This window comes from Zeugodacus cucurbitae, chromosome 6 (genome assembly GCF_028554725.1).
Source record: "Zeugodacus cucurbitae isolate PBARC_wt_2022May chromosome 6, idZeuCucr1.2, whole genome shotgun sequence".
Lineage (NCBI taxonomy): Eukaryota > Metazoa > Arthropoda > Insecta > Diptera > Tephritidae > Zeugodacus > Zeugodacus cucurbitae.
Window position 1 is genome coordinate 43,078,564 of NC_071671.1, and position 26,556 is coordinate 43,105,119.

At 32.3% G+C, this 26,556-nt stretch overlaps 1 protein-coding gene across 2 annotated transcripts; it reads right to left on the minus strand.

The window, feature by feature from the left end:
• Nucleotides 1-124: 124 nt before the first annotated feature.
• Nucleotides 125-25,856, minus strand: LOC105218703 (spermine oxidase). 2 transcript variants are annotated; one of them, XM_054234012.1, is made up of 2 exons: nucleotides 25,721-25,856; nucleotides 125-2,767 (listed from the first exon to the last, which is right to left on the minus strand). In XM_054234012.1, exon 2 carries the CDS (start codon nucleotides 2,702-2,704, stop codon nucleotides 1,181-1,183), a length of 1,524 nt encoding a protein of 507 aa, XP_054089987.1. In that variant the 5' UTR covers nucleotides 2,705-2,767; nucleotides 25,721-25,856; the 3' UTR covers nucleotides 125-1,180. The 2 variants fall into 2 exon arrangements, with proteins under 2 accessions (XP_054089987.1, XP_011192746.2); XM_011194444.3 differs by lacking the exon at nucleotides 25,721-25,856 and adding an exon at nucleotides 16,764-16,951.
• Between the last annotated feature and the right edge of the window lie 700 nt (nucleotides 25,857-26,556).

The following is a 26,556-nucleotide window of genomic DNA, read 5'->3' on the forward strand; positions in this document are numbered from 1 at the left end:
TAATAAACTAAAGAGGTTCACGTTGGGTTTGTTTCTTGAATATTTTCAGTATATTTTTTAAAAGGGGTTGCCAACAATTTGAAAAAAAGCATTTCGTATTGATATTAAATTTTCAACAAGTATGTGTGCTTTGCCATTGCATTTTATTAATCTCATAAAATATATGCTAAACCTATAGCACTTGTCTGAGCAGTACATAATGACGTAATATATAAATTACGATTTCATTTTCCACGCATTCATTCACCAGTATAATATACACCAGCGCTGATTACTAATTTTAACTTATTTATTTGCTCATTAAAGTTTGTACAATATTACAATATTGTTATGCATTAAAAAGTGACGGTAGTTTGCTATACTTTACAATTATCTGTATTTAAAATGAATATGGATTGTTTAACAATCAAGCTCAATATTGTTTCATTAAAATTTATTATGTGTTTTCTATTAATATTTAAATAGTATATCAACCATTGTTTGAGTTTGGAGTTCAATATTGTACGTACGTAAATAAATATATATAATTTGTATTATATTTTTATGAATATAGCAAAAGTCTTGACTTAATTTATTTTTTTTTTTTTGCATATTAATTTTGACGCTTTATATTTTTGAGTTTTTTTATTTTATTTTAATATATATTTTATTTATATTATTTGTTAATAATCCTTAAAATTGCATGGCAACCATAATTAGTAAAATATAATAACCGAATATGAAATGAAAAATAATAAAATCGATAAAAAAAGGCAATAAGTAGGCAACGCTCTGAAAACGGCAGCATGAATGCCTGAGGGTATGCTTAGCAAAAGCACAGCACTTCACAAAGCAATTTCAAACAATTCCATAAGCAATTTAATAGTTTTCCAAGCGTTGCAACATTTTTACCATAACTATTTTTTACTAAGAAATGAAAAGACTTTAACTTCGAAAAATAAGCGCAGACCAACAGTGTCTTTACCGTTAAAAAGAGTTATAGTTAAATAATTACTGACTGAATTTTTTAGTTTTCTGAGTTGTTTGGAAGTTAAGCTGGTAGTGTATTTAGAAGATTACGATTTTCTATATATCAACATGAGGATAGTAATGGAAATTTGTCGATTTATATCTTTCAATTTGCATATTCGGGACTCTGAACGCGAGCAACGTGCTCCTAGCATTCAAAGTCCTAAAACTGTTATAATTGTGCTTTCGGTTCCGTTCTGCCATTTCGCGGCATGCCGTAGAAATCCGCCAAGCGTTTCGCCTCGCGCCAACCCGCGTCCACAGCGCCATGCACCGTGGAGTAGTAGTGATCACTGGTCGCTTCGCCGGCGAATTGCACGATCGGTTTATCACAACGTGTTTGTGGATAAAGTGGATTCGCATTTGATTCGCCGCCATTACTTAGTGGCGGACTCGTGACAACCACGAGTGGTTGCGCTAATTCGCGTGCGCTGGTGCCGATCTCTTCGGTGTTCATGGAACGAAATGAGTACGAGCCGCGGAAGTTCGCGTTTGTATACCAGGCTGACGTTCTAAAGCTGCTCGGGTTGGGTATATCCCATTGCAAGAATTTACGAAATAGATACATGCAACCGTCAAGCACTTCATCTTCGGGTAATGTTTCCATGTGACGTCCATTGGCGCCAATTATCCAACCGCTTAAAATTTTCGGCTGATAGCTGACGCAGTAGAAGCCGAATACATCCTCCAGCCAAGCGCGTGAAGTACCGCGTATTTCACTGATGTCTTCCTCGCGCCACAACATCGTAAAACCGGTCCAATCGTCCGGCCAAAACTTTTCGGGGAATTCCACAAAAATCTTATTAACCGTGCCGAAAGCCAGTCCGTCGATGGCACGCTGCTTTTCAATAGGCAATTTCGGCTCGAAAAGTGTAATTTGCTTCTCCTTGAGTACACCCAGCGATACGGTGAGTATCACGTGATCGGCAATAATCAGCTCACCATCGTCACACTTCACATCCACACAGTAGTCATTGCGGCGCCAGTTAATTTGTGTCACACTTTTGCCCAACAACACACGCTGCTCCAGCATGCCCAGTTCCTTGTCCAACTCACGCGCTCTTGTTATCAAACGTAAGAATTCAATAAATCCTTTATCCTTCCAGTTGAGCAGTATATCACCCTCACACTCCCAATATTCCAGATAGCCACGACCGGATACCTCGTCTAGTGAGTCGGAAGCTTCCACTGAGTTTTCGAATTTTTGATAATTTTCAAAGAACTCCTTAGCTATCGCCATATCGATATCGGAATTTTCGGGTCTACGCAGCGCCTCATAGAATTTATTCGTTAAATAGCTACCCAATGAACCATTGAGGTTCCGCAATTCCATTTGACGCGTCACTAAACTATCGTTGACGATATCTTTCAGCCGTTGGCTAACACTTTCGGGCACAACCTCCTTATTTGAGCGTATACATTTATAATTCTCATAGACATCGCCAGTCGTTTCGAGCAGATTATGTCTGTTGGCCAACTCGTAGACAATATTGTCCTTTTCACCGTGACACCACTGTGCGCCCAAGTCTATGACATTCTCGCCGAACGGTATTGTATGCACGCGCCCACCAATCCGCGGTTCAGCCTCCAGTAGCAGTACATTTTGGAAACCATAATTGAGCAGTCGTACAGCACAGGAAATGCCAGAGACGCCTGCGCCTATGATAACAATCCTGGGACCCGTACTACTCGTCATTACCTAACTGTGAGGAAGTTTTCTTTCGGGTGATCACAGTTGCAGGAGGTAGCGATAAAATATCTGCAATGAAATGAATTATAGAAAATAAATTAATTAAATAAATTGTTGTATTGTGCTATGAATATATAAATTTGAAAACTACATCAAAAACTTATCCCGAACTTCTCTATGGATGCAATCTACTTGATAAACGAAAATCCACTTAAAGAGAATATTAAATTATAATCAATCACTGTCCGATCGAGCTAACTAATCTCTCCAATTCTAGATTTAAAATTAAATACCAGAAACTAGGTAATACATATCTTTCCTCTGAAAAAATAACATATTGAAACATATCCATGATAAGAATATTTCTCTTTCTGCACATTTATCAGTCTCCCTTATAATTTCAAGGCCAAACAGAAAGTCACTATACTTACTTTTCAAAAGGATTGAAATCAACATATGGGCATTTCCGCCAGAAGGTCTACCACAGACAAAATATTAAACATTATTAGAATTACAAAGTTTTTGCATATTTTCATGGGAAAATATTTAAATTTATTTATATTAAATTATTTTTAAATTAATTCATAACCAATTACGAGATATACCAAAGCCAAGTCGAATAGGAGCTACTTTTCTCATTTCGATTTTTCTACTACATTTGTTTTTTCGTCAAAATTGTTAAAGAAACATATCATGTAGTAATTTTTGCTTTGTGTAAAACCTTTATAAGGCTTTATAAGGGTACAAAGAGCAAAATAAAATGCATAAGAAAGCATGCGATTGCAAATAACTGTAAGTTTTTGCTCTCTTATTATCCTATATTTTAATGTTCCGTGCGACATCAAAAAACAACACTTATTCCCACTGCATCGCAAATAAAAGCTGCAAGCTCGCCAAATTTTGGGTATAAACAGTAAACTTGTATACAATTAAAATAAAAAAAACCTTGTTCAAAAATCAGAAGATTTGTGGTTTTGGTAACTACTTAAAATTGGTCCCGTGCGACATCGTAGGTGTGGAATTTAAAAATTGAAAATTATTGTTTGTCTTATAAAATTGACTTAAGTATGTAAATATATACATTTACATTAATTATTTACATATGAGCAAAAACCGCACTTTAAATTCCACTGAAATAGCTATTCAAATAGATTTTGGCGAAAATTATAGGCTTCCGAATCAAAATAAGAGTGCTCATTTTAACAAGGTTGTAAGGGAAAATCGTTTGCTTTTAAAAGTGTAAATTGTCACTGCATGACATATTATTTTTTTGATAAATCTCTTAACTAAAATTAAGAAATCCTTTAGTTGCTTTTCTAAAATATTTATTTTTTTTTAAGGTAACTGCTCTCAGTTTAAAAACAAATTTATATTATCAAGCCTGGTTGATTTTATAAAATAATTAAAATACTCTTCGTTAGAATAGAATTTTTTTGCAAGGAGCCGTCGATGGAGTGGGAGCAGTTATCAAAAGAGACTTTCAATCAGATAACGAAATCCCAAAAATTGTATACCCGAAGACAGCATTTTCTGAAAAAAAAAATGTATTTCACATTCATAATATCATTTTCATTTCTTACTATAGAATTTTTGTTGTGTTTCTCGTTGGATGTTGGTTAAAATAAATAAATAAATACATTTACTACTTTTTTAAGTCATTTTATTGGTCCTGTTGTTAAATAATTCCGTATTATAAAACAAAATCAACATAAATATTATGATGGAAAAAAAATGTCCCGTGCGACATGTCCCGTGCGAATGTGGTTAATAATTATTTAAAAAAAAACTATAAATTATTTTTGGATGAAATTCATGCCATCTTTAAAGGCCATCAATGCGCAACATTTTACAATCAAAAACATTTGAATATTGCCTCACAATTCGCTGAAATCGCCGTTTGAATCGTTGTTCCCGAAAACGACTTCCATTTTTTGTCCCGTGCGAATGCCTTGGTTTTTTGCAAATATCTTGAAAATGCAAACCGTTCCAAAATCAACCTTAACACTAAATGTAGAGCTAATAAAGGACTATTAAAAAATCCTACTGTCAAAATTAAAAAACATTTTTGTTCATACTTTTTTTAAGTTGAAAGGTGTACGATTGTCCCGTTCGACATGGCGGAAATGCCCATATGTTTAACATTTCTCGATTATTTTTATATACATTATACTAAATGAAGAAGAGTAAAGTTGTGGAATCCATCCTGATAATCAAATATTGATTCCACCAAATGTCGTTAACACTCCGTAGTCGAATATAAATCCAAATACGCTACCATTACTTAGAAACTTATGTCATATAAATACATATTTACTATATGAGCTCCAATTTCATGTTTTCGATACAGATATTTTTGATGTTCAAACATTAATTGCTTTTTGCATCAGGGAATGCAAATTACAATGAACTCTTATGAACAAATTCAATGAAATGTTAGTTCAAGTCTACGAATTTTCCCCACTCGATCATTCATTATAATATACAACACTCGGTTATTAGACCGAACTAATTTCTTTCATGAAGAGTCCATATTTTTTCTTTTTTTATTAACTGGATTCCGTTATTAGTAATATTGCTTTGCCAAAAGCCTTTTTTCGAAATTCCAAGACAAATATTTAATTTTGGAGACTATTTTTGAAAATCGGAGTATGATTGCGATAATATAAATTTATGAATATGAATTTGTTTTCAAAATGTGTTCGCCGTAATACGTAATCAGTGACCTAGAAAACCCCCCGAGTAGCGAGTTTCAAGCAAATCAGCTGAATTTTTAAAAATGCTGTTGGCCATATTCGTTTTTTGGTGTTATGCCAAAACCCTGAATTGATAGGACATCATATTCGGATTCAGCGACTCCAAAAACATAAGTTAGACATATTAAGATGCCAAGGTCAGATCCAAAATTTTTTGTGACTGTGTAATAATTAATAAAAGCCTTTTTCGAACTTTGAAAGCAAATATTTCGATTTTGAAGGCTAACTTCGAAAAACGGAGAATGTACTTTTTTGTATTTATGACTCAACCTCCCGGCAAAAAATTAGTTTAGCCCAACACCCAGGAAAAAATTCGTTTCGTTTCTTATAAAGATCCAGTGCAGTTTATTTCGTTCATTTTATTCTAAGTCTGTTACATTATAACGCAATTCTGACATAGTGCTATCCAAAATGTTTGACTAATCTCCCAGGAAATGGAAAAAACCTCAGAAATCGAAACCTTTTACGAATTAATAATAGTGACTTCAGCTACAAATTTAAATGTCTATAGTTGTCTAGAAATACTGTAATTTCGTGATTTGATAAAATATAGTTGCCTAATGGGGAAAACACCATTGATGAGCTAGAGCTGAATAAGTGCTAACCTGCACCAACATATTCAAGAGTTAAATACTAGTTTCCTAATTTCATCTTAACCGCATCAGATCAAATGATGCAACCCATTCAAGTGAGTGAAGGAGTTAAATAACATCATATCATTCACGAATGTTGGTCAATTATATACATATGTGGTGTCATAACCTGTCAAATTATAGGAATTAGGAATAGGAATTTGAACAGACCCACCGTATTCACTAGAATTGATCGCCAACGAATATTTCCACATTCTTAGATGATTCGCTTAAAAATTATTACAATTAAATGCGAAGGTCAAAATGGAAACAAATATCTACTTTGAAGGACTCAAAAATTTTTTGTTTTATTAAATTTTGAAGGACCTTTAAAACAAATGTATTACAAAAGGTGGGTTTTTGGTCGGAAACTGCAGTAATTTTTGCAGGTAAAAAAGGCTCTTCAATTATTAGGTCAACAGTTTTTCAGCACATGTTTACATAAATACTCATCCACTCAAAGTTTAAGCAAAGTCTTTATTATTATCCATTAATATTATATTTTTATGTAAAAAATAATTGACAAGTAAAACGAATTTTAAAATGCCAAGTAATTAATGTAATCAAATATTTAATCAAGTCTTAAATAACGAGCTTAACACCTTCCAAAGTGACTTTAAACAACTGTGATTGCTTTAAGTGCCGTAAACCGGCTTATATTAAGTGGCATTATTGTGCAAGGAAATTGCACATTTTCATTCATTCATTCATTCACGAAAGCACATATGTACAAACCTTCATACAGATGTCAACAACACTACACGCCCACTCATTATGTCGTCATCTACAAGCAAATAGGAATTGTGCATTTTTCCACTTATTGCACACTTTTTATACTCTCGCAACAAAGTTGCTACGAGAGTATTATAGTTTTGTCCACATAACGGTTGGTTGTAAATCCTAAAACTAAACGAGTTAGATATAGGGTTATATATATCAAAATGATCAGGATGACGAGAAAAGTTCAAATCCGGATGTCTGTCTGTCCGTCCGTCCGTCCGTCTGTGCAAGCTGTAACTTGAGTAAAAATAAAGGGTGATTTTTTAAGAGCTTGATAACTTTTAAAAAAAAAAAAACGCATAAAATTTGCAAAATCTCATCGGTTCTTTATTTGAAACGTTAGATTGGTTCATGACATTTACTTTTTGAAGATAATTTCATTTAAATGTTGACCGCGGCTGCGTCTTAGGTGGTCCATTCGGAAAGTCCAATTTTGGGCAACTTTTTCGAGCATTTCGGCCGGAATAGCCCGAATTTCTTCGGAAATGTTGTCTTCCAAAGCTGGAATAGTTGCTGGCTTATTTCTGTAGACTTTAGACTTGACGTAGCCCCACAAAAAATAGTCTAAAGGCGTTAAATCGCATGATCTTGGTGGCCAACTTACGGGTCCATTTCTTGAGATGAATTGTTCTCCGAAGTTTTCCCTCAAAATGGCCATAGAATCGCGAGCTGTGTGGCATGTAGCGCCATCTTGTTGAAACCACATGTCAACCAAGTTCAGTTCTTCCATTTTTGGCAACAAAAAGTTTGTTAGCATCGAACGATAGCGATCGCCATTCACCGTAACGTTGCGTCCAACAGCATCTTTGAAAAAATACGGTCCAATGATTCCACCAGCGTACAAACCACACCAAACAGTGCATTTTTCGGGATGCATGGGCAGTTCTTGAACGGCTTCTGGTTGCTCTTCACCCCAAATGCGGCAATTTTGCTTATTTACGTAGCCATTCAACCAGAAATGAGCCTCATCGCTGAACAAAATTTGTCGATAAAAACATTTCGAACCGAACACTGATTTTGGTAATAAAATTCAATGATTTGCAAGCGTTGCTCGTTAGTAAGTCTATTCATGATGAAATGTCAAAGCATACTGAACATCTTTCTCTTTGACACCATGTCTGAAATCCCACGTGATCTGTCAAATACTAATGCATGAAAATCCTAACCTCAAAAAAATCACCCGTTATATAAAAGATATCTTAATGAAACTTGGAACACGTGTTCCTTGGCACCATAAGAAGGTTAAGTTCGAAAATCAGCAAAATCGGACCATTGCCACGCCCACAAAATGGCGAAAACCAAAAACACATAAAGTGTCATAACTAAGCCATAAATGAAGATATAAAAGTAAAATTTGGAATAAAGGATCGCACTAGGCGGGGGCATATTTGGATGTAATTTTTTTGGGGAAGTGGGAGTGGCCCCGCCCCTACTAAGTTTTTTGTATATATCTCGCAAACCAATAGAGCTATATAAACCAAACTTTCTGCAGTCGTTTTTTTTAGCCATTTCCTTATACAGTCCAAATTACAGAAATCGGATAATAACCACGCCCCCCTCCTATACAAAGGTTAGGTTGAAAATTACTAAAAGTGGGTTAGCTCACTGACCAAAAACGTCAGAAACACTAAATTTCACATAGAAAATGGCAGATAGAAGCTACACTCAGATTTTTTGACAAAATGGAAAATGGGTGTGGCGTCGCCCACTTATGGGTAAAAAACCATATCTCAGGAACTACTCGACCAATTTCAATGAAACTTGGTTTGTAATAGTTTCCTTACATCCCAATGATATGTTGTGAAAATAGGCCAAATCGCTTCACAACCACGCCTACTTCCTATATACCAGAACTTTGAAGACGATCTGAATCGTTAACTTTACGATATATAAAGTAAGCACTAGTGAAGATATCGATGCAGAACTTGGCACAAATACTACGTTTATATTGTGGCAGCCCCATTCTAAAAATCACCGAAATCGGACCATAGGTTGTCAAGGCCGCATATATCGAACATGAGGACCTCGGTACTTCTAACCTAATATTTGGGTTTCCAACTTTCAATGGACTTTATACAATATATATGACGAATATGTGGGTCAAATTGTGTATTTTATAATATTAATAAAGTTAAATAAATAAATTGCGAGAGTATAAAATGTTCGGTTACACCCGAACTTAGCCTTTCCTTACTTGTTTTTGTTTCATTTCACTGAATGCTTAATTTTTTGCATTATGCACACAAGTGACAAAAACAACAAACACACACACAAAGTTTCGCAGCATTCTTATGGAAAAAAAGCACAACTGAAGAGTTTTTCCTTTGAATTTCCCAACAAAGCAGCGAACGATGCATACTTGTCTTGTGTGTGTGTGTTTATGCATCGGTAAATGTAGATACTTAAGTATGTGTTGTGTGAAAATTGTGGAAATGCATGCCGAGCCCATTTCATAAAGAGCAAATGCAAATGGTGTAATGCAAGGTAATGGGCACACAGAGGTGCCAGTAACCACACGCAACACACAATTTATCAAGTGGCGGTAAATATTTACACATCCCTGCAGGAAAAACGAACATGGTGTCATCTGGTAGGCGCCTTTTTAACTTTCATGAAAGAGACTAGAGATCGTATCCTAACGAGTGTTCAAACATGACGTGGAAAGTAGTCCATTGAATTAAGTAAGGTAGAGCTAAGCAATATAAATACAATATTGAAGGACTTTGAAGAGGTTCATAAAATAGTTAGTATAGCTACTGTTAAAAATAAAATATGCCGTAACGGTACCTTGTTGTATAGGTCTATATTCCTTATTAATCCAAATACCTGTTGTATGAATTAACTACGCGTCTCTGAATTCCAAATATTTTTATATTCAAATAAACTCTTATAAACGTACTTATATCAAAAAAGGCAAAAAAACATATAGTGTGTGTGTGTGGTTATAGTGTTCCATTAGCAAAACGTGCTTGGCTTAAGCGCTGTTTTAGGGAAGCTTCCTTGCATAAAACAAATACTTAGAAAATTTTATTAAAATATATATAGATTTCAGAGCGGCAGAGAAACTGACAGATAGAGATATGTGCCGACGCAAAAACTGTCGTAATTTCAATTAAATCAATCTTGAGAGAGAGTGTGTGTGTGTAATAATGGAATATTCGTCTTCTCAATTTTACAAAGGCGATAAAATATTCCCTAAGGCTATATACGAGCATGTGACATATGAGAGACGATGTTGTGTTCTTTCATATCCCTTTCAACATCTCCTCATACACAACTATTACATAAAGATTGCCTTATTTTTTCTAAAATCAAGTACTAAAGCAAACTCTTTACTGAGCAGGGTATACATTAATGCATACGTGATTCTTTACGGAGAATCCTCAACAGGTGAAAATGTCAAATCACCTCATAAAATTCTAATATTTAGTATCTTTATCAGAAAATCGCACCAGCTAAGAACATTGACTGTTCCAGTTGACATTTTCCCTGCAGGGCAAATACATGTATGAAAAGAAGGACTCATATGCATGAAAAAATGTTAATGCTCATTTCAACAAGAGCTACAGTAACAACTTTAATACGTATACATACTTATATATAGAATGTAAGTTCATTTCAATTGAACGTTGCGCCTTAATTGTATGTATGTTGAGGTGAGCAATTGCAGACACATGTACGTTTGTGCAAATATCCGCCTTGTTTACAAATAAACTTGACATTAAATAAGCTGTCTGATGAGAAATATTAGTTTAATGTAAATAAAAAATATAAACAAATAAAATGTACTAATCAAATTCACAACGGACCGAGTATTAGATATCATACAACATTGTATTAAAGCAATATAAAGAATAACAGTTTCCATATGCCAATTTAATTTTAAATAGCTCACAAGCTAACTTATGTGATGATTTTAGAAGACGATTTTAACAGATCAAATTTCAACAAAATTGATTCAGTCGTTCTTGAGTTACGATACAAAACTTTTTGAGATTACACGATCGTTGATTATGTAGTTTCAAATTTCAAATTTGATTCCTACATTATTTGAAATAAAATACTTTATGAACATAGGTCATATTGTAAGTGTTGATAATACAGCAATATATCTACATAAGTTTTGTTACGAATTTCCATGTGTAAAAACCCAAGAACGGACTTATAAATATAAATTCGTCACGATCTTTTAATAGCCTCGTTATATACAAGTCATAACATACACACATAGTATGAAGATTACTTAACAGTTTTACAGACGACTAATAGCAGAGTGCACTTGAATCCCTTCTTATATATGAGTACGTTGTTACGAAACAGAGAACGCATCTTGCATTTATGTTTTTTCAAATAGAAATTTGAAGCAGCAAACTATTCCTAAAATTGTAGCATACACTATGTATATAGACGGAAGACGAAAGACTATAAACAAACCATCAAATATACATTTATACCATGTAACGCAAAGCTAAGAATACATTTGAGAAAAGATTTAATGTGCCTTTTTGCATCGTTTATATGTGTCTAGACTATTCATAAAGTTCCTATGAACTATCCAGCTGTTAGGCCACATATCATAGAAACTAAAAGTCCCAATTAAATTTAGAGTCAGTTTTGAAACTGTTAGAATCTCTCGATTGTTCGAAAATTCTGTATTTTTACATATAACGGTTGTTTATAAGTCCTTAAACTTAACGAGTTAGATATAGGCTTACATATGTATATCAAAATGATCAGGCTGACGAGACGAGTTGATATCCGGATGTCTGTCTGTCCATCCGTGCGTGTAAGCGATAACTTGAGGGAAAATTGAGATATCTGATTGATTGATACACTTATTCCTTGACACCATAAGAAGGTATCTTTCGCAGATGGGCAAATGGGCCACGCCCACAAAATGGCGAAAACTGAAAACATATAAAGTGCCATAACCAAACAATATAAATAAATTTAGTAAAATTTGGTACAAAGGATCGCACTAGGAAGTGGCATATTTAGATGTAATTTTTTAGGGTTTTGTATATACCTCGTAAACTAATAAAGATATATCAACGAAACTCTCTAGGGTCGTTTTTTCAGACACTTCCTCATACAGCCGCCCACTTATGGGTCAAAACCATCTCTCCGAACTCGACTTCAATGAATGTTATGAAAATAGGCTAAATCGGTTCACAATCTCGCATACTTCCCATATATCAGAATTTTAAAGTCGATCCGAATCGATTACTTAAAATATATAAAGTAAGCACTAGTGAAGATATCGGAAAAGAGCTTTGAACAAATACTGCATTTATAGTGTTACATCGCCCTTCTAAAAAAAAGTTTTCAACGCCCCATATATCGAATATGAGGACCTCAGTGCTTCTAATAAATTTCTTACAGAAAATATGAGTAAGTCTCTCATACATTTTGAAGAAATTCAGAGCGAATATTTATACTCTCGCAACAAAGTTGCTAGTTTTGTTCACATAACGGTTGTTTGTAACACCTAAAACTAAACGAGTTAGATGTAGGGTTATATATACCAAAGTGTTCAGGGCGACTAGGAGAGTCAAAATCCGAATGTCTGTCTGTCCGTCCGTCCGTCAGTGCAAGCTGTAACTTGAACAAAAATGAAGATATCTTGATGAAACTTGGCACAGAAAATGGGCAAAATCGTACCAATGCCACGCCCACAAAATGGCAAAAACTGAATATAAGGACCTCAGTGCTTCTAATAAATTTCTTACAGAAAATATGAGTAAGTCTCTCATACATTTTGAAGAAATTCAGAGCGAATATTTATACTCTCGCAACAAAGTTGCTAGTTTTGTTCACATAACGGTTGTTTGTAACACCTAAAACTAAACGAGTTAGATTTAGGGTTATATATACCAAAGTGTTCAGGGCGACTAGGAGAGTCAAAATCCGAATGTCTGTCTGTCCGTCCGTCCGTCTGTGCAAGCTGTAACTTGAAAATGAAGATATCTTGATGAAACTTGGCACAGAAAATGGGCAAAATCGTACCAATGCCACGCCCACAAAATGGCAAAAACCGAAAACACAGAAAGTGCCATAACTAAGCCACAAATAAAACTATGGAAACTTATGGGTCAAAAACCATATCTCAGGAACTACTCGACAGATTTCAATGCAATTCGGTATATAATATTTTCTTGACACCCTGATGTCACGTATGGAAAATGGATGAAATCGGTTCACAACCGCGACAACTTCCCATATAACTCAATTTTGAACTCCATCTGATTCCTTCACTTTATAAGATATACATAAGAAACCAATGAAGATAGCGAAATTAAAGTTTACACAAATACTGTATATGATCCGTGGCATCACTTGTGAAAAAATTGTCGAAATCGGACTATAACTTATGGTAATTTTTCACCGAAAATATCTGTAAATCTCTCAGATATCTTAATTTAATTCAGAGGAAATCTTTTTCTTCTAATAGTTAAATGGTTAAAATCAGGTCATAACTTCCCCTAGCTCTCATATAGCTAATTATAGGATTTTCAAAAATAGCTAATATATGAAATTTCTTAGCCAAATTAAATGAGTATATAATCTTAGATATAATGTTGAAATTGAGTTTAATCGGCTCAGGCATTACCTCAGCCTATATATGATGATTTTCGTTTTTCTATTGGACTTTATACCGAATATATGGGTCGAATTGTGTGTGATTTTAATAAAAATATAGCAATAAATTGCGAGAGTATAAAATGTTCTGTTACATCCGAACTTTGGCCTTCCTTACTTGTTTTGTTTGTTTTATAGCAATAATTCATCGCCTCTTTATTAACCAATTTCCCCGAACTTGAAAAATCGAGTCGTTATTGTATTCATTTTATTATTTCGTAAGTAAAATTTCGTTCAGAGTACTTACGGCTCATTTGTATGCACATAAGCACATTTAATATAATTCTAAATATTAATCAATTATTTCTATTGATCAGTGGCGAACGCCGGAAAAAAATTTGGGGGGGGGGGGGTTTAGGTAAAAAGACAATGTTTCATTATTTTATTCATAAATTGAAGTCTAATCGTCTTTTATTTTGGGCCATAACATTTAAAATCTTCCTCCGTTATTCAAGAGAGCCATTCCGTTCAGGCGTGCTTCTCCAGTTTTATTTCTTAAATATGTTTTAAGCCTGCGAAGTGAGGAAAACGAGCGTTCACTTGAAGCGACAGATATAGGGATTGTTGCTCCAATCTTTAAAAAACGATGCACTGTTTTGAAAATTTTTGCATCGCAACAATTCAACGCGTCTAAAAAAGTTTTGGATCTCTTTGTTTGATTTAACTAGTTCCTGAAAATATATTCAAAATTTTAGTTAGAAAATATAATCTGAAGAAAAGATTTTTAACCTTTTCCACATTCTAAATTCAGCAACGAAATCATCGGGATCTTCTACATCAGCCGACCATTTCTAAAACACGAACAGTCTCCTGCATCTCAATAATGTCAAGATTTATGACATTCACCCCCTGCGTTCTCCCCTGCTATTGATTAACAATTTTGTTACGTATGTGTGTGTTTTGTTAAGTACATACCAGAACTTAAATTTGCGTCAGAAAATATGTGCCCTTTAGTAACTAAAACTAAAAATGTGTATGTATAATTTTGTAAAATAATTCTTGTTATCACTAATTCCTACAAACCCAAAGTCAAATTTTCAAAAACTATTAATCACTAGTGAATTAGTGATTTTAAAGTGAGGAAATGAGATTAATTTTACTGAGTCGCGGCATTTTTAGTAGTAATATGCGCTCATTCTAAACAAACTAATCGACCGATAAGGCTTTTTCCAAAACAAAGACAATAATAACAATCACATGCAGCTTATGTAAACATATCTATGTATACCCCAAAATAAGTTGAGAAGTGAAATCGAACAAGTAGAATTTTAGTAATGTTCTCATTATAGTATTTGTGTTATTTTGATTCAAACCTTTTGTATGTATTTGGATATACATATGGATGTTTAGATTATTATTATTCAAATAAGTTTTACAGATATTTGAATAACTCTTCTGTGGGTCTTTATCGGTTGGCCGAGATTAATTCCACACATTAGAAATCATCAAAATCAGTCCACACTTTGTTCTAAATATGAATTGTTCAACATTAGAATACCAATACTTAATCTAGTTAAGCAGGAAAAATTTACAAATCTGATTTTAAATTTAAAAAAAAAAATTTCAAAGGAAGATACCTATAGTTATATTAAATTTATATGTATATACCCATGTCCATTTGTGTTGGCATACCGAGGAAGCAAATATATAATTTTGAAAATATTTAATAGGTTTAGTGTTGGAAAGAGAGCTTTAAGAATTGTGATATCTGAAAAATTCTACGCGGATATTTCTATAAATTTCTATTTAAAAATACGGGATGTTAGTCCTAATCGCCGGGATCATAAATTCTTTATGAGCTAACATTGTGTCCTGAATGTTTTCGGATCAAAGTCACGTCATGCCAAACAATTAGGCCTATACTAAACTTATGTACATACAATGTATTTATTTATGCGCATTTACTTACATACGTATGTATATAAACCTACATATGTATATATTCGTGATTCAAACATAATACCAGCCGGCAAGCGAATTTTACTACAGGTTCTTGTACTCCTCGTATTAAATAAATGTCTATGTGTATCGTTTCATATACAATTTCAATATATAATTTATATATGCGCATATAAACATAAACATATGTACGTATACTACAATGTATTGCTAGAATGTATGTGCATAAATATTAGGAACATTTTATTATCGCCTCTCTATTTATTTTTAGTTCACATAGCAAGCATGGTGAGCGAATAAACATGTTGGTATCGTAGCATACGGGCGAGTTTATATATATAGACAAATGACAGGCAATATGCATGTTCAACAGTGCTGTGCAGAAATATATGACATCTACGTGGCAAAGGAGTGTTTATTCATTTTGTGGATCCACATAAATTTCAAAAATATTTTAGAACCAAAAATTAAGAGCTAAAATACGCAAAGAAATTTGCATGAACTTTATCTCTCTCTCTCACTCTCTCACTCTGTCTCCCTCTTCGCTGGTATTTCCATAAATCAAAAATGTCGGTGCTATGAGTCAATGTTTATTCAAAATAATTGATTGTTTTGAACCAGTAGTAGACATATTAGAACTTAAAGAAGTCTCCTAATGTAAATTATTAAAGAATTGAAGAATTTTGTGTCTCAAAGGCAAAACAAATATATTTCCACTTTAAGGAAAAAATGTTTTCCTAATTATTTATAGTAGTTTCCAACGTCTTTAAATATTAGACGCCAACTACTTGCTGACTACCAGCATTGCTCGATTTTTTCACACCACTGTAGAAGCACATTAATCTCATATGTGTTTGTTTGTGTATCACTGGATTTGAAAGGAGCTTCATGTTCCGACTAGCTTATGATATTGAAATTATTTTGAACTTGTGGTTATCCCGTGTACTTTTGTTGTAGAAAAATTGATTTTCGTAGCAAGAGATTTAGCGCTGAGCAAGCAAACAACCAAACAACCAGCCAACACACCAGCCGTACAACCAACCAACCAACAATGTAATAAACCACCGATGACCTTCAGAGAAGTGTTTGCATCTCAGACTATTGCCGCCCAGCAACCGCTGCTACTTTCATTGCCATTGAGGGATAGTCACAATAAATATTTTTTTTTGTTTTTCTCTTTTTTTATTGTATTAATACACTTTTTATTTTGCTTTATTCCTCCTCCGTATGTTATGTTTCGCCGCGCGTTCACGTGCTAACTCGGCTAGGGTGGTTGCTTGGCTGCAGACAACCACACAGACACGCACTGCACACGTTGCTTTTCAGCCATTAAAAATACAAGATTTTCTAAAATAAACTCACTTTCGTTTCAATTCCTTTTAATTTGCACTTTACTCAACTATTTTATTGTGTATTAATAATCAATTTGTACTTATGAATTATTATTTTGTGCAATTATGTGTAATTTCGATCGAACGAACACTAAACCGCCGCTGACGAAGCACACGTTTCTGCTGCCGACATTACTCTGACGCTCTCAAGAATTTGGTTTGCCATTCGCACTGTTGTTGACGTTTCAAAGCAGCAGCTATTGGCTGTTAATGTTAACAGCAGTCGAACTTAACAGCGGAAATAAGGGGATTCAAGAATGCTTAATATGTTTGAATATTGAAATGCTGTGGTTTTTAAGGAAAAGGTAAATAAGGTACATAAATGTATTTAAGTAAATATAAAAAAATAAATTTAAATGATAATGAACACTTATTTTTAATTTTTTTAAATTTATTTTGAGCCTAAAAACTCTGTGAAGACTTTCGAACCAATTGGAAATATCACACAAATGCAAACATGTTAACTGCTGCTACAGAACAATATCCTCTGTAATCCTGAAGAGAGTGAAGTGCTGAACACAGAGACGACGACACGACACGACGTCGCGACGGCTGACCACAAATGTCGCTTCGAAGCCAGCGTCTTGAACATTTTGAAGACGGCAGCGACATATCAAACAGCATTTTCATTGTTGCCGTACTAACATCTTTCACTTCAATAAAATTTACATATTTAGTTTAAAGTGAAATTATTTACGCAAAAAAATTTAAAATGGTCGATTTATTTGTTTTAAATAATCGATTGTTATTATAAATGATATATCAAAGTTATTTTACGTTTCTGCAGACAAAATAACGTCATACTTGTTAGAACTTTGAAGAATTTTACATTTCACATATTAGTGGCAGCTTTACAGCGGCCATTGTCGTCGGCAAAATTAGAAACATTTCTAAATTGGCGACAGCGAAGACTTCAACCCTTTTGTCGTGAAGTCGTGCTGTTGTCAAAAAATCTGTGCCCATATGAACGCGTGTATTTTAATATTTGACAGATGTCACTCGTCGCTTGTCGTCTTCTATGTGTTCAACACATGATATGTGAAGAGAAACCAAAAATATTAATTAACATTTCTTCATAGCACATTAACATAACTCCATACATGAATTTTTAACAGCTGTAGCACAAGAATACCCAGTAAGCATAATACGAATTAATATAAAGTATAACTACAAAAATTATTGCTAGAAACACTATTCCCTATAAATTAATTTAAAATGTTGGTCAAAATATGAAAAATACATAAGTTTAATTTTTAAATTATAATACGACAATGCAATATATTCAATCAGGCGTTGTAAATTAAATCATTCAAAACAAAAAAGAAATTCTTATTTCTAGCATTGAGAAATTAAATCAGGAAATAAACATAATCAGGCAGGTTCTGTAATTCACTTCCTAGTGAAATTGAAACATATTCACTTTCAATCCGATATTTGGTGTACTGAATTTCGATTTTACTTCTCCATTTCCACATTTTTTTTTTATTTTAACTTTCGCTCAGCTACTTATGAGACAAAAACCATATCTCGAAACCTACTCGACCGATTTCAATGAAATTCGGTATATAGCACTTTCTTGATGACACTAATGGAAAATGGGTGAAATCGGTTCACAACCATGACAATTTCCCATATAACTCAATTTCAATTCCATCTGATTCCTTCACTTTATAATGTATACATACATAGGGAACTGATGAAGATAGCGGGAGTAAAACAAATATCATCTGTGGCTTCAAAAGTGAATTGTAGAGATCGGACTATAACTTTTCAAGGAACATATAGAACTAAATGCCTAAGGGCATCTTTCAAATCTTCTTATGTAATTAAGAGGGAATCTGTTTTTTCTAATCTTCTTCTCCCACATACCAAATTATAGGTTTTTCAAAAATACAGTGGGCTTTATACCTTATATATCAGTTAATATGTGAGCTATCTTAGCAAAATTGAGTGAGCGAATACTCTTGGATATAGTGTACCTTGGTGGTGAAAACGAGTGCAATCGGTTCAGAAACTACCTCAGCCCTCATATACCATTTATATATGTATGTATGTAATTTGAAGTGCTTTGACTTTTAATCAGATTTATAACTAATTGAAGTCTCTTTTACAAGATGAGCCATATGACCCCAGTTACATTAGGTTCATAATTGTGATAGGAGTGTGGGCAAAAATCTTTGTTGAATAATAACCTGTTAACATTTCACTACATAAAAGAGTCATTAGTAGTGAGCGAGAGAGACTTTGAAAACCAGCCGTTTTATAGTTAGCATAACGAAGAAGATGTTAATGTTAATAACAGAACCGGCTTCATACTTGTTATTTGCCAAACATTTGCGCAACATAAGTTATGGCTGTTATCCAATGAATCTAAACTTTATTTATTTAGCATAGATGACATATATAATAGATATTAAAATAATGTGTAAATATTATCAGCATTATAATATGAATGCCAAATCGAATGAAACTCGAATTTTAAATATTTCACTTTTCCAGATTATGTTAACTGTGCTGTGTGACATGAGACCCGCATTATAGTACAAGCGGCATTTTTAGTTTTTAAGTTTTTTGTACGTATCTCGTAAACTACTAAAACTATATCAAGGCAACTTTCTAGAGTCGTTTCTTTTAGGTACTACCTTATACAGTCCAAAAATGGAGGAAATCGGATTATAACCACGCCCACCTCCCATACAAATGTTACGTTGAAAACTACTAAAAATGCTTTAATTCAGTAGGGAAAACCACAAGAAACCTTAAATTTCATTATAAAGATAGTACGGAAGAGCTGCACTCAAAATGGTATACACATTTTTAAATGGGCGTGGTTCCGCCCACCTATGGTCAAAAACCATAACCGAAACTACTCGACCAATTTCAATGAAATTCGGTACATAATATATTCCTAGCTTCCCAATGATATGTTGTGAAAATAGGTCAAATCGGTTCACTACCACCGCTACTTTCCATATACCAGAACTTTGAAGTCGATCTAAATCGTTAACTTTACAACATATAAAGTAAGCACTAGTGAAGAAATCGGATATCAGAGCTCTGCAAAAATACTGCATTTGAAGAGTGGCATCGCCCTTCTAAAAATCGTCGAAATCGGTCCATAAGTTTTCAATATACTATATATCGAATATGAAGACAACAGTGCTTCTAACAAAGCTTTTACCGAAAATATAGGTAAGTCTCTTAGTTATTTTGAAGAAATTCAGAGGGAATATTTTTATTCTAATAATATGTCTCCGTGCCAAAAATTAGTGAAATCGGGACATAACTTCCTGTCTCCCATATAACTAATATTAAGGTTTCCAACTTTCAATGGACTTTATACCATATACATATATGCCGAATATGTGGGTCAAATTATTTGTTGTCAAATATTTTGTTAAATAAAATTAAATAAATAAATTGCGAGAGTATAAAATCTTCGGTGACACCCGAACTTAGCCCTTCCTTACTTGTTTGATTTTGATTTTTGGGATATATTATTTAATATTAAGGCAACCGGTGCCCGTCGCAAAGCAGCAATCTCAATATCAGTAGTATTATTGACATACCATATACAAAGGTACACCCATGTTTTTTTTAGAAAAAGAAGAACGATCTTTATTTATAGCATACATTTCAATTATAACTGGTTCTGTTTACAATTACGTGCATTCCATTTACATACGGCATATACATTTAGACATAGTATGTGCGTGTGTACTATGCATTCGGCAAGTGTTTTTAATACAAAGCGTTTATTTTTTATTTTCATATTTTTTCTTTGTTTACAACTAATTAATGAACTCAACGCTATTGACAAAATTTGAAATTGAATATTCATTTGGATGTCTGTCCTTGTTTTATTGTTTCTTTTTCAATTTACACGTACATACATAGATATAATGAATTATGATTCAGTTTGTGTTATTTTTCATTTATGTAGATCATTTTTATGAGTTACTGTGCGTTTTAAAATGAATGGGTAACATGCATGTTTTCAGTGTGGACTTAAAGTAGAAATTGTGAGACACCTTAAATCGGTCGCAGCAGAACAACGGAAAACAAGTATTTTGCTTTCCATTTTCGAAACCAAATAAAAATAAGGATAATCAAAACTACAGTCTAGAGATGCCATCGAAGTGTTCAATGTGCTTTGGTGGTAATCAAAATTGTAGACAAAAAAAACACTTTTGAGTTCTAGCTTATCTAAGATAATTGTAAATTTTTAAATTTTCTCTATGAAAGTCCCATATTTATATTACGAACATTAGTTTATTATAAATATTAATAATGCGTCAAAAGCTTACAAGTTTTTCTCACTTTACTCAAATTAACTACTCCTTTATTTTCGAAATAGCAACAGCATCAAATGAACTGAATGGAACTCACTAAGGGTTAATGTAAAATGCATTCGTTGTCAAATTATAGTTTTTTTTTCTTTTTGCCTATTTAGTCGATAAGACCACCTTTATTATAAGTAAGGTTATAAAGTGAATCTATTTCAAAATTTTCATTCTATTTCAAATAATGTCTCATTCAAAAAGGTAGTATGAAGCTCCTAAAATCTTTAACCGACAAAATTAAACTGTTATACTGAGCAGACTCCGATGGATTATATCACATTTTTCACTAATTTTGCCGGAATCATTTTAGGAATTAGCATATAAAATAGTAAATTACGATCGCTGTCAAATAAATACAATAAAAATAGTACATAAATAAAGCAACTTTTATTAGTTCTCATTCTGTGACCAATATTAAAAAGATAAAGTACTTGAAATAGTGAATAAACAAAGATTTAATTAAGCGAAAAAATAATGAAAATTGGCATTGTAAAATTAATAAAAAAATTTGTTGGTTTTTCTTGTTTTAGTTGGGGATATTCTGAGCAATTAGAGTCACCTATCCAGCCGAAGTTCTTAAAAATATTCTATAACCAAAATTTCATTGGAATCAGTGTTGGGACATGCATTTAAATTATAATATTTATTTTTTAACAGTTTTACTTTTTTCTTTTTTTATGAGAATATAAAGAATATATTTTTACAATCGGACTACCAAATGAATGCAAATAAATATTTATATATCAATATTAAAATCAGTTGGCTACAAGAAATTCATATTATAAACGCACAACTTTTTCACATTTCCTTTGAATTTTACGCCACACTTTGCTTATTCCTCTTCTACAATATCATATATACTCATACTTTGGTATACATATACAGTGGAACTTCCATAACTCGAACTTCTATAACGCGAAGATCTCCATGACTCTAACTCTTAAATTGGCAATAGAAGTCAAATTTCATACAAAATTCCTTCCATAAATCGAACTTTTCGACCAGGCCATAATAGAAAATTTAAAATTATACTATGGAGGCAGAACAAAAAATATAATATTACACTTATGTATTGCATAAATCATAAAGCAAAGGCATGGGATACAGACATAAAAACAAATTTACAGAATACATATTTTAACGTATGTACATAAAATATTTACTTCGCATAATAAATAAATCGGTGTATAAATCCATGGGCCTAATCATTGAATCCGAAAAATGGTTCGATTCGGTCGAAAAATTTTACTTCGGAATCATTGAAACAGTATAGAAAATAAAATTTACGGTCACATTGAACCCACTTACCGACTCGAAAAAATTCATTCCGCGGATAATAGAGCACGCTAATTACGAAAGCATTGAATCCGCAAAATCGAAAATTTTGGTCGGTTGGTGGTTTTGGTTGGTATTTTAGAGACAAGAGACAAAAACAGACTAACAATAGAAAGAATTTTCTCAAAGAGCCTCAGGCGAATTAAATATTTGGAAGCAATTTCGCAAGCACAAGACACTTTCGTAAAAAGCACAGAGACTTTAACAAATTTGTCGCATTTGTCGATAAAGATCGATAAAATAGATTTACGTTCTCACTTTGTGGTAAAGCAGTATATCGACGGAATCAATGATTGTATGAACACGTTCGATCGAAAATCTGTATCGTATCGAAATCGAATTCGCTGCGCATTCAATGATTAGGCCCTCTATTTTACAGATTTTTGAAAAATTTGATCGCTTAATGAAAATTTCTATCGAAGTCGCTCTAACTCGTTAAAAGTTTTTTTGTGGATTATGTGGATTCGAGTTATGGAAGTTCAACTGTAGTATGTGTATATGTATTTTTATTAATTTCACTTATATTCTTAAACTACAATTATTGTTTTTCACTCTCTCTGCTGGTCTGCCATTACCAATTCATTTGAACGCTTCATTTTGTTTCACTTCTCTCTTTGCAATACATTTGAATTAAGTATTTATTATTATTATTTTTTTGTTTTTATATTTATATATTTATTTTCATGATCTTTACACTACTTTAAATACTGTTTTGATTTCCCATTGCTTCTACATGTACATACATACAATATTATTTGTTTGCAATGTAATTCCATTACTAAACTATCGTGTTTACGTTTTTTTTTTTGCAACTTCAAATTGTTGAACAATTTCTTTAGAACTCTTTATAACTGCATATTTTAAATGCCTCAACTACATTCGTATACTATGCACTACTATGTACGTATGTATGTATGTCTGTCTATCGCTTTTCCAACGCTTATGCCTTTCCTTATGGGTTTTAAATACACTTTTTCATTAGCACTTTTCACACACAAATCTCTCAGCATTATTCTTCCCGTTCCTGAAGTGTAAGTGACAAATTAAAACCTACCATGTACTAATTCTTTTTCTTTATCTAAAATCAGCCTTCAATTCTTAATGTGGGGATTAAATAAGCATACAATATTTCTTATTATTTCATTTAAGCACACACTTTATACGTATAATAATTGCTAGATATCCATAATGTAGCCGGTAGAAAACACCTTATACTAAAAATGTTATTTATATTATAGTTTAGCATATGCTTTTCTAAATCACTGTATTGGAAAAGTATTTGAAAATGGAAGATTTAGTGGAGAAAAAAGAAAAATTTAAATTATTAAATAAAAAATTAAATAAATTTTCTTTCCAAAAATGTAGGTTAAACAAAGTAGTTTATTAAAAATAATATTAGTAAGTTAATTAAAAATTTGAATGAAAATTTAAATGCGAAAATATAATCGATTATCCTTAAAATACCATATTTAATAATGGAACATAAATCTAATATTTTTAGTCAACATTATGTTCAATTAAAGTGCTATCAATTTATTTATTACTACCTTCGAGTTAACTTGTCTTACCAGTAGAAATAATAACTCAACAATAATAAGTTCATTACATATCAATATTTATATACATATGAGTATATAAACGTATTATAATAGTATACTAAATATTATACTTATAAGAGTATCAATGTAAAAGAAGTTGTCAGAAAAATTAAAATTAATTACTCGTAAGCTTCCCAGAATTGCATTATATATATTTTCATTTACTTTTGTTTATACATATGTATATAATATAATATAATTATTTACTTACACAAATAGCTGTTTACATGCATAATTATGAGTGTGTCTGAGTGCTATATGTATGTATGTGTATTTGTGTGATGTGAAAAGAAATTCGTTGTGTGAAAATACATTTTTTAATTAAGCTGCTTTTGCTTTAATGAACTCATATATTTTTTAATCGAATCGAATCGAATAGTATTCAACAGAAAAATACATTTATTAATTATACAGACTAATTGAAAATGTTTTGTAAAATTAATTATTTAATTTATACAGAATATACTAAACAAAAATTAATAAAAAACATCAATTTAAATTTAAGAATTAATAATATCGCCATTATAAATGATTTACAAAGCCAAATTCAAATACTGAGGATACCAAGCTTTGTAATGAACATAATTATGTAAAATGAAAACTGAAATGTTCAAATTTAAACACAGCATTAATTAGATATTCCATTTTAATAATTTGATTTTGGCTGGTTCAAAAGCGGAGAAAATAAAGAGATACCCTCTCTACATATGAAAGTTCAATATTCAAGCACTAGATCTTGGAAAAGAAATGCGTCAGTGAGAGATACTCGAAAACTCTAAGAAACTCTTGTTTTGCTTGAGACTTGTACCCTCTACCCATTTCCGGGCTTCACAATACTTCCATAAATGCTTTTTAAGACCTTGATAATTCTTAACTTTTCTCCTTTGGCAGCGAATCCATGACATTTTGTACAGACTTCTTTTTCCAAATGTTCTCGATGTCAATACAAGACTTTCTCATTAACTGCAAAAATAAATAATTCCACGATTACAGATATTCCTTAGGTCACAAATTCGAAAAATGGTTGATATTCATAAAATAATTTCCGTGTTACTGTTGTTGTTGTTTTTACTGCTGGAATACTTCTCAAATATTAATTATTGTTGAAAATTATGACCATTTCTTCTTCATAGACCTCGTTATAGTTGGAAGGAATTGAGCTTGTAGTGTAACTGGAGGATTTTTCTTCGCGAAGAGTTCTCTACTTTTACTTTGACCGCAATTTAATGTAGAATTAACTATTTATAAAACACCGATGCATATTAAATGGATTAGAAGAAAGGAAATTCAAATTAAAACCAATACACCGAAATCATAATTCCCTCACTGTAACTGAATTGAAACTTATTGTGGATTCTTCAAATTAAAATCAAACAAAACTAAACGGCATTAAAGAAAAAAAAAAATCACTCATAATCGACTTATTAAAATCAAAAGGCAAACAAGTGCAATTTATATTAATTATTTACATATCATTTATACTGTCTCGTCCAGCTAAATGCAAATTAGTTCGACCGAACTATATCGTACATATTCATAAATTTTTCGCATGCAATAATTACTTCATTAATTTATATATGTATATATTTGCATAAATTATTTTTGCCACAATTCAATCATTACACATAATTAAATTCATTTAAATTTTTCACCGCGTTTCACTACATATTTAGCATATTTTCACTTTAATCAAGAGTTAAAGTTGCACTTCGCAACAACACATATGTCTCACTTGCTGACGGCCAGCCGTTGCCGTCGATTTATTTGCTTAACTGCTTTATGCCAATCCACAATATATACTAATACTAAAGCCAACATTTTCATTTTTTTTTTACCGAGGAGGGGTGGGGTCTTCAACCACAACAACACAATAAATACAATCCAATACATACGATTCATAACGAATGTACACATGTTTTTGTTGTAATATAAATTTGTATAGATTTATTTTAATCGTTCAATTTGCATTCACTTTTATAATAAAAGTAATAATAATAATAATAATAATAGTCATAAGCTAACATTACTTAAATGATATTATATATTTATATTTATATATATATGTGGGTGTGATACATATATATGTTTGTATATGTATGTAGGTAAATATTAAGTTTACTAAAATTAGAATTACAAAACATTCGCGTGAAAAAGAGTGTATTTGCTTTTGACCAAATAAACATCAAATATATGGTAAGTGTATGCTATTTGCTTTTGATTATAGCTACTGCTGGTTGTAGATTTATGTTTAGCGCTTGTAAACACTTGCTAAAAAATTATAAAATTATAATAAGCAGCGAAAACCATAGTGCGGCGTTAAGACAATAACATTTGCGTATTGAAACAAATACAATTAAATTGTTGTTTGGAAATTTGGAGTTTTTTTACATCAAATCAAATCAAATAAGTCAATAAAATGCGCAAAGAAGGCACGAGTATTCGCTAAGCTCATGCATTCGTTTTTGATTTGCTTGTTTTTTTTACACTT